At 30.2% G+C, this 10,560-nt stretch overlaps 1 protein-coding gene across 1 annotated transcript; it reads left to right on the forward strand.

Moving 5' to 3' along the window:
• The first annotated feature begins 1,007 nt into the window (after positions 1-1,007).
• LOC128200323 (uncharacterized) lies at positions 1,008-7,674 on the forward strand. The gene is made up of 6 exons (XM_052893413.1): positions 1,008-1,147; positions 2,489-2,549; positions 2,912-3,006; positions 3,944-4,027; positions 5,006-5,103; positions 6,143-7,674. Exons 1-6 carry the CDS (start codon positions 1,121-1,123, stop codon positions 6,336-6,338), a joined length of 561 nt encoding a protein of 186 aa, XP_052749373.1. The 5' UTR covers positions 1,008-1,120; the 3' UTR covers positions 6,339-7,674.
• The last annotated feature ends 2,886 nt before the right edge of the window (positions 7,675-10,560 follow it).

Raw genomic sequence — 10,560 nt, forward strand, 5'->3', positions numbered from 1 at the left:
TGAGGGGCGAAACAGTATACTCTGTTATGTCCATGGTACTGCTCATGTCTATAGGCGACGGTTACCACTTACCATCAGGTGGGTCGTCAGCTTGTTTGGCATTCTAAGTTGCACAAAAAAAATATTTGTTTATTTATAGAATAACATTGGAGTCATTATCATTATCATCATCATATAGGGGGCTGCCAAGCGTGGCTACTGCCAAGCGTGGCAACTGCCATGCTTGGCAGTAGCCACGCTAGTAGTTGTTACTAGCAAAAATCTCCTTGGTTAAGTTCTGCAGTGGACAGTTAAAAGCTGATATGATGATGATGATGAGATATTTAAAAAGTCGTTAATGAATAAATAAGAATATATTGCGCGCAACAAAATAACTTATTTTAGTAGTTGAATTATTAAGTTATCAGTCTTACTGTCCACTGCTGAACATTGGCCTTCCCCTTGGAGGATTTTACCAGTAGTTTCTACGCTTGGCAGGCGGATTGGCAACCGCAATTAGGTTTTGATGATATTTTAAGAGTTGGTTGTTGGTGCCCATCCCTGGATCATTAAATTCCCTTAGTCGCATCTTACGACACGCACGGGAAAGGAAGGGGTGGCCTATCCTATGCACAAACCACACAGCAATATAAAATATTAAGTATTTAATATACTCGTATGTAGATAATAAAATAATAATTGATAATTCGTAATGAATATTTAAATTATTACGCTTTATTTTTATTAAACAATTACAATTTACAACGTAATTATCAATTCATTTTTATTTATTTATTTAAATCCATCATTATTTCTACTCTATTACAAAAGCTGTGGTTATTATGTAAATTTATTATACAATATAATATGTTGCTAAGGAAATAAAATAATCTGTGACGAAATGTTACGCAAATAATAAAAACCAATTAAGTGTCATCCTGAAAACATATATCAGGTAATTTGTACCTACTGCAATAATAAATTTATTGTAAAATCGTATATATATATTGTGGTGGGTTGAGCTGACGTCATTATACAATTATAAAGTACAAAGCGTGCTCGAGTTTGTTGTTGCAATAAATTATTAAATTTAATATAAATTGGGACTTCGTAAAGTGACGAATCAGTGGAATCGATCAAGATGTCTCGTGAACTAATCGTATTATATGTAAGTTTTATCATTTTAAGTGTACCTACATGTGCCAGAGAGATTTACGCCGCGTCCAAACTATCCTTTCCTATTCCCATAGGATCTTCCATAACCCTATAACAAAATTATTATACAACATAAACTAATACTACATAATGATCGTAGTGAAAACACTCTTCTTCGAAACCCCAGTCTCCTAACTATTTAAGGAGTAAATTCCAGTATCTTTTTGTAACTCGCGAACGTAACCTTCGTTCCAATAATACTCTCCAATTATCTTTCCCCTCTCACCGTACTGGTTACGCTTCAAACGCTTTTCTCCTACATTCTTCACGACTCTGGAACGCGCTTCCTGATGCCATTAAGAGACTACCGACTAAACCGTCTTTCAAAAAAAGCGTTCACTCTCACTTTTTATCTTTATCCGAGCAGTAAGTGCTTTATATTATTCTTAATTTCGTGCATAATATAGTATGTATCATATATGTGTAACTATATTTGTTATTCATATATATATTTATTCGTTTATATATGTAATTTTACTATGTATGTATATTAATAATTAGTAGTACCGCATTCGAGTATTCTGACACTTCCCTATGGTTGACTGGGAGAGAATGCTTTTAGCATTAAGTCCGCCATGTACACATATTTGTACTAATGAATAAATAAATAAATAAAAAATAAAATAATAATTAAAAATAATATTTAAATTGAAGTATCTTTAAAATATCAAATTTATAAGTCAAACATCATCGTTTTCATTTAACAACAATCAATTCGGTCATCAATTCCGCAGCGTCCCTCTTAAAACATTTATAAAAGCCTAATTGCGGTTGCCAACCCGCCTGCCAAGGTAATTACTAGCAAAACTCCTCTTATGGGGGAAGCTTATGTTCAGCAGTGGACAGTTAAGGGCTGAAATAATAATAATAATAATAAATATTATTTTTTGCTGACGTACTGGCAGCCACAAAGTGTATATTTTTTTTTTATATATATTTTTTTTTATTTTGTATTTTACTAGAGACCCTTCTCGACTTCGCACTTTATAAATAAATATCATTTAATTTTTATTTCAATAAAAGTCTATTTTTTTTTATATTTATAAACTTTTGTTAAAATGGACGTACTTATTCTATTTTTTGGTCAATTCTGACACCACCATGTTATTTCTTAAATATTTAAAAGAAACAGTGAAATATAAAATACAAAATAAAAAGAAATATGAAAAGGTATACAATGTGTAGTTACCTGTATGTCAACGATAATAATAATAGTATAAAATAGCTTCTCTCATGAATTCATTCCGATTCCAGTAAATCTGTGGTAATGAAGTACCTAATATTTTTTTTTCAGATCGTATTGTTAGTTGCTGTCTCAGTTCACGGTAGACCTAAGAGCTACGTCTACAAAAATGGTATAATATTCTTTAAAATAATTAATTTCATTTTTGTGAGTTAGGATAAAAAATACCTATTTTATATCTCTGTATATTCCTCTTTCTGTGTACTTAATGTCATTCAAATCATCCGCTTGAACAACAATTATTCAATCATTAAATATTGAGACATTTTACCAAACTTTCCTATTTATAATTTTACTAATTTATAATATATATATACAATTATTGCACGATAACAAAACAAACACAAGAAAGAGAGAGAGAGAGAGGGAAAGAAAAAACAAAAGATCTTAAAAATATAAATAAAAAATATGAATATATTACAAGTTACTTTCATTATTCAATTACGTCATTTATTTTATTCCATTATGTTACAGCAACTATGCCAGAAAATTGCCAGAGGAATTATTGCTTCGACAAGAGTGATGAATATCCTTCTGCAGATGTAATAAATAGCATAGTGAACGATTTCGTAAGTACCTACTTTATTTGCTTAATAACTAAAAAATTTAATTATTTATCGCTACCAAAATTCTTTCATCTCTTTTACTGTGTATGTCTGTATTGTGTGTATGTTTGTATTGTTATTTGTGTGCTGTAAGTAATGCAAATAAATTATCTATCTATCTATCTAATAGTATACTAGTGGAATATGGATAAACAGCACCATGCTACTATGCCGTCTGGTCTTTATTTAATGACATATAAACAGGATCCTTACCGTGGGTATCGAGGAGCGACTACTTTATAGTCGCGGGATGGGCTGGTGTCCCTTTTTTAACGAGTGGCGGTCTTTTACTGCGACACTTTCTTACACACCATTCTTTGGAATCAACTTCCAGCAGCAGTATTTCCGAACCGATACGACAACATAACCTTCAAGGAGTATATTCCTTTTTAAAAGGCCGGCAGCACACCTGCAATGCCGCTGGTGTTGTGGGTGATCATGGGCGGCGGTAGTGTTACCATCAGGTGAGCCGCATATCGTTTGGCCCCTGTGTTGTAAAAAAAAAAAAAAAAATCATCAAAAGTCCAACTACGGTTGCCAACTTGTCCGCCAAGCCTGGCAACTACTGTCAAACCCCCACTTTTGGCGAAGGCCTATGTCCACTAGTGGACAGTTAACAGCTGATACGATGATATGATGATGGGAGTAGAGCTCCCAAACATTCGTCACTTGATTCCTCACAGCACAGAGTATTCCAACTTGAGGACTAGGCGATTGGTGTGATTGTCTAGCAAATTTTGTTTTTATACCACTTAGAATGGCAAACAAGTTGAGGACCCACCTGATGGAAAGTGGTAACCGTCGCCTATAGACATGAGCAGTACCATGGACATAACATATAACATAACATATTATTACATATTATTAATAAATAATATAATAAAAGTTTCAATCTTTTCAGAACATCACTGTACATAGTGCATACTTTAAACAACGCATAGGCTTTTGTAGCAGTGAAAATTCTGATTGCGAATTAGATTCACACGTAAGTACCTCTTTTTCTCACTCCAACGAGATTATGTTTGTTATATCCTTAGATTATATAGATAGAGTGTCTCCATATAAATGCTTCGAAAAAGCGGGTCAACTTTTTCATACAGTTTTGCGTCATAAATAATTATGAGTGATTCCTTTATAACTCCTAAATTTATTTTGTCTTATATATTCTGCAGCTTTGTAATGCGCAAAAAATCCAATTTATTTATTAAATAATTGAATATAGATACATCAAGATATATTGTGTGCGTAAGTATATAGAATATTAATAAAAAAAAACGTGTCAGCCAGCTAATTTGATAATTAGCTAACAAAAAGTTGACCCATTTATGTAGCTTGATGCTCTATCTATATAATCTAAGATTATATCATACCACTAGTTGAGCGGATAAACTTTATTTTGCCCCATTTTTTAACCGACTTCAAAATAAAGGAAATTGTCAATTTGGTAGCATCTCTTTTTTATGTTTGTTACCTCATAACTTCGTAAATTCTAAACCAATATGGAAATTTTATCAAAATCGGTTCAGTAGTTTAGTTTTTAGATCAAAATTACTGATTTTGTTACAATTGAAGTCTGTTTTAATCTTTAATTGTTTTTAAAGTTTACATTTGATAGAACGGTGAAGTCAGAGTGTAATGATTTATAAAGATGCTTATCGTCACCAATTAGTCTGAGTAATGTCTGAGAATTATATATTTGATGTCTAAATCATTGATACTGGATGCCATATTTATTAAACATATTCTCGAATTTATATTACATAAAGAAAATTGTTCTTAATTCAAATTGAACAACCATTTCCACTTAGGAAATTTTTTTATCGATTTACTTGCAACATTAAAAATTGTCGTGTTATATTTCGTTTTTAAAAAAAATAATGGTCAGTTAAAAGTTATCTTTGGTTTACTTACATTATATATGTATAGTACATATACTAAAAATTAAAGGTATATAAAATTTCAGAACGAACCCATATATGAAATAATAGACGAGGCCGGAAATATTCGATATGTTGTACAAGCAGAGAAATTGAAACAACTCATCAATATTATTGAATGCATGTGAGTATTATATTAAATTTAGTGAAATTTTAAATACACAATCGGGATATACAGCATACGAGTACAAAAATACACAGCATTGCACCACATCGTGTTCACGACGTAGTGCAATCCACGTCGAAACGTCGACAATAAAGAAGTAGGCATGTGGGTACTATTTACCTGCAAAAGTTTTTACGTCGCGTTAAGCCCCGAGTGTGTGTTTAAATTTTTTTTTCAACACGGAGGCAAATGAGTACGCGGCTTACCTGATGGTAAATGACTACCCCCGCCCATGATCACCCACAACACCAACGGCATTGCAGGTGTGCTGCCGGCCTTTTAAAAAGGAATATGCCTCTTTTCTTGAAGGTTATATTATTTAAAATAAGTATAAACAATGCGAAAGTTGAAAATAAAATTAACTATTAGTGAAATTTGTTTAGTAATTTTTTTTTAAAAGAGTTCTTCTATCATTATTTATTAGTTTCTATTCTTGACTTTACCGGGAAATGTTTACTGACCGGGATAAAAAGATATATGGGAAAATGTCTGTATATCGCATTTCATGATGATTGTTTGAGCTGTTAAAACTCTAAAAGATTACAAACGAACTCGCTTTCATCTTTATAATATTAGTAATAACTAACAAGAATTTTATTGTTCTATACTTATATGTCAACTTACTCCAAAGTAAAGTAAGTTCATAAAAAATCTCAATTCAATTGTATTTTTTTTTTGTTTATAACCTCAGAACTCCAGAACAGTTTATTGGCTCAGAATTTATAGATTATTTGGATTTTTTTTTATCTAATAAATTTATTGGATAATAAATTGAAAGGATATTGCTTTTATATCAGTCGAATAGAAATTTTATTAAAATCAATTCGCTAGTTCAATTTTTAAATCAAATTAACTGATTTTGCCACGCTTGTGGTTTTTTTTTTCGCGGAAAAAATCTACTTGTAATAAAAATGTTATCACTGTGAAAACTTTGTATACTCAATTTGTTAAAATAAATTCTATCTATATAAAAATAAATTCCGTTTTTTTCTCACAGACGCCCTGGTCGTCTGACAAGTGATGACGATGCACTCCACTTCAGCGCAACCGACCTGAGTAAATTGTCCTGTGAAGAAACGTACATAGAATACGAATTCTTGGTATTCACACAAAATGGCGGAATCGAAAATGCTAAAGTCAAAGATGGCTTACCAGTGTGTTGTTCTTGTAGATATATAGGAAACAATAGTTAATTATATAAATATCTGTTAGATATGTTATTGTAAAAATAATAGGGAAATAAATGAATACTCCAAAGTAAAATATAGAGTGTTTGTATAATGCCAAAGACAATATGGTTTTATGTTACTAGAAAACCTACTCGAAATCAAAAAAATAGGTTAGGTTAGGTTAGATTTGATGAAAGGCCAAAAAATATGTTTTTTTTTTTATAAATTTCTTACATTTTTACTTTTTTGCTAAATAATGATATCGTTTTTGTCATGTTTAATTCTGTAATAATTATTTGACATACAATTTAATTATTTTTATTGATATTTTTACATTTTATTATTATTATTGACATTGTTTTTATTGTTATAAGTTATTATTACTTTAATTTTATATTGTACATGCCGATATGGTAGAATGTGGAATAATGGACATGTAAATAATATTTTCATCTAATATATGTACCCATATTCGTGCAATAAATGATTTGAATTTGAAAATTTGTAAAATTGACTATACTTGTGAAACATTGTGTCTTGATAATCCCTTTATGGACTCTCGCGATACAAGTTCGCCTAGTGCGGGGTCCAATGTACTTCTATCGTATATTCCTTATGTTTAATAAATAAATAAAATTTTTAACTCATGTTGGAAAACCGTAAGATTTACTGGTAAAATTTATTTATTTATTTAACACTTTATTGCACCAATATTATTGGTAAGTCCAATTTGCAGAATTTTCAATAAACATAATATAGTATATAAAACCAAAGACTTACCAATGTACGAGCTTTTACAGTGACATATATACTGCATTATTATTACACAATAATTAATTTAATTTAAATTAATTTAATTAAGTTACTTATTAATGCCTCATAATATAAATGCACCCAATATGATGGGCAATGTGCAACTCAATATAATTTAAATGTAATTATATTTTAAATTGTTTCTATTTATTTTATTTAAAAAATCAATCGTTGCACATTACATCTAGTAATAATTATATTTAGTATAAATATGTATGTATGTATGTATATATGTGTATGTGTGTGATGTGTATACATATATGTACATTGTTAATAGATAATAATGTACATTTCATGTAATAACAATTGTAAACTCTTTGTATTTTGTCTCTTAAAATATTTTGTATTTAATTTATTAAAAATTATATAAATAATGATTATATAGGTATAACAGAGTGCAACAATATACACCTAAAGACTTTTAGATGAATAATACATAAGCCACTGTACATTTGATACGTCCTAATTCGCGCAAGCTTCTCACAACTTTTAAACATAACTAGTAATACCTAAGCTCTATATTATAATAAATATTATTGCATATCAACATTGGTTTTTTATTGATACTGTGCAGGAATCAAACCCGCAACCGTTGATAGGGAAGCAGTGTGTTAAGCTGCAAGATGACAAAGGTCGCCAATTGATAATTAAATAGTATGGTTTTCCTTATAATTTTTAACAATTTTTAAATAATTGTACTAATTAGGTATTATTATAATTAAGTTATATTAATTATAATATGAATTATATTATTTTAAGTTGTATTAGGTAATCATCATCTTCCTACCCTTATCCCAATTATTATTTGAGGTCGGCGTAATGTTTTCCTCTTCCATACTTTTCTATCTCCAGTCATTTCCGCATTCACTTCCATTCTGGCCATATCGTCTTTCACGTCTTCATCCATCCATGTTTTTTTAGGTCTTTCTCTGCTCTTATAGCCATCTACATTCATTCTTAATACTTTTTTTAAAAATAGTATTAGGTAATATTTAAATATATTATACATTTTAAAATAAACACAAATAATTATATTTTTTTTTTCTAAGACGATATTATCCATAAGTTGCTTAGTTGATAATATTATTCTTATTTAGTTTAATTCCGCTACCATTAGTATGCATACGATTGCGAACATTTAAAGGATTACTAGTATTATTATTACTAGAAATTGAACAACCTTTCATATTAGCCATCAATCCCCGACCGCCATTCCATCCACGCATATTTTGCGGCACGTGTTTCACCTCTAAACGAGGTAACTTCGGCAAATTGATAGATCGCTAATCGGAGCCTAGTGTTTATTATTCGTATCGCCGATCTGTTAATACGATAAGCATGTATGGTAATTACACATAATAATTGTAGCGGAATTAAACAAAATAATACTAAACCACTAACTAGTGATATGGACTTTCGCAAAATAATACCTAATTCAGTAAAAAAAATCTATAATGGTAACCGCTGACTGTATATCGTTTCAGATAAAAAAAGGTTTTTCTAAATCTGTTTATAAAAAAATACATCTAAATAAGATCGTCCTCCTGTTTTTGAAGTCGGCTAAAAAGATTTTTTTGTGGAACTTAGAATGGCAAACAAGCTGACGGCCCACCTGATGGAAAGTGGTAACTGTCGCCTATAGACATGAGCAGTACCATGGACATAACAGAATATACTGTTTCGCCCATGATATCCCCCATGCGTTGCCATTCCTAAGATTTATAAATCAGATAAAATTACGTGCAATAGACCCCCGACCCGTGTCTATAAAAAAATCAATATCATCAGTCAATCAAATGTCATTCAACTTGTTTTATACTTATTACATTATATGCTTTTTCTTGACTGTTCGTATCAAAAATGGAAGAACGGCTACTTTATAGATTTTAATTCAGTTCTGTCTATCATAGATCAAGAAAAAAGCATATACGTAGCTCTACCTACTAGATTAGTTACGGAAAGCATTGTTTTGAGCATATAAGTATGTAGTCAAATCCAATACATATAAATGTATATATTTATAATGCTTACAATGACAAACAAGCTAACGGTCCGCCTCATGAAAAGTTGTAACGTTCGCCTAATGGTGTGGAGAACAGTATGAGCATCACAGATTATTCTGTGACAACCATGAAACACCTTTTACGTTACCTTTCCATACCCTGGAATTCTACTGCTATAGCACCTCAAACCGAAACACTGTCATGCATGGCATGCTTTACAGCAGAAAAAAGGTATCTAAGCAGACTTTTGTATAATCATTCTCCGATAATTGTAGTATATTGATGTACATTTCGAACAGTTTGGGCTGTTTAGGCCAATTAACTAGCGGTAACATAAGGCAAAAATGTAAAAAAAATTGCTGCAAATCTAAAACCTGGTATGGTTGTTTATTGACTTGATCCCACTTTCTTAGGTGGAGTTTTTTTACGAAGTCATCTTAACCTAATAAATAACTATGCCAAGTTTCAAGTTTGCGACAATTTTTTCCACTTTCTATCTATTTTTTTTTGTACTAGTTACATCATATGAAGAATGTAATAAACACGAGCAATGTGATAATATTGCATGCAATAAACATAATGCAAACAATTTTGTATGTAAACAGTGCATGTAGACGACAAATGCCTCGCTAATTTGTCACACCGATGTGAACTTAATGCTTATAAATATAAGAATCAAAATGGATGATGTTCATTGTATTACAAAAGTGTTGTGCTAAAACAATTTTTTAGTTCAAGTCCTTATCTTCACATTATAATGACATAATTTGACATTTTTCTACGCAACGCCTGTGTGTAGTCTGTAATTAAATTATATTTGCCATTTAATATATATTTTTCGCAATATTGTCTAAGTGCAATATGAAATCATCAATCATAGAAATAGCATCTGGATCAGATCTATCTAAATCAATGTATGAAACTACCTATCAATACATTTACCATTTTAGAGTTCCCAACTTATATAGCATAATATTCTGCTTGTTTGTTTGTTTAAAACAAGAATACAGAGATAAATACATGAGACATCTGTCTTATCTATTTAATTTGTTCTGTCCTTAGATTTTCATTTACATTCTTTATTTATTTACCTAAAAGAAGAGGTTTTGATTGGCATGTTTTTTCTACATCTATATATACTTATATTTTACTCAATAATTCTGGATTTGTTAGTTATTTTTAAAAAATGTAAAATACAAATAGCTTTATTTTGTTTAAAAAATGGTATAAAGGATGGTATATAATATTTAAATATTGTTCACATTTTTCACCAGAATCTGGCGTACAAAATTTATTTAATTATGCTACTATACTATGGTAATACTATTTTACTTATATCGTCATATTATATAAATGTCAACATATATACGTATTAATAATAAATTATACAGATTACAAATTACAATCATTTTACAAATTACAAAGAGAAA

The sequence above is a fragment of the Galleria mellonella genome, unplaced genomic scaffold, assembly GCF_026898425.1.
Source record: "Galleria mellonella isolate WM207_F2 unplaced genomic scaffold, CSIRO_AGI_GalMel_v1 utg173, whole genome shotgun sequence".
NCBI lineage: Eukaryota > Metazoa > Arthropoda > Insecta > Lepidoptera > Pyralidae > Galleria > Galleria mellonella.

What these genes read in the sequence shown, in the direction of transcription:
- LOC128200323 (XM_052893413.1), top strand. Translation starts at nt 1,121, where the DNA reads ATGTCTCGTGAACTAATCGTATTATAT. An exon ending in ATAGCATAGTGAACGATTTC is followed by an intron (nt 3,007 to 3,943) that starts GTAAGTACCTAC and finishes CAATCTTTTCAG; the next exon opens with AACATCACTGTACATAGTGC. An exon ending in ATCAATATTATTGAATGCAT is followed by an intron (nt 5,104 to 6,142) that starts GTGAGTATTATA and finishes TTTTTCTCACAG; the next exon opens with ACGCCCTGGTCGTCTGACAA.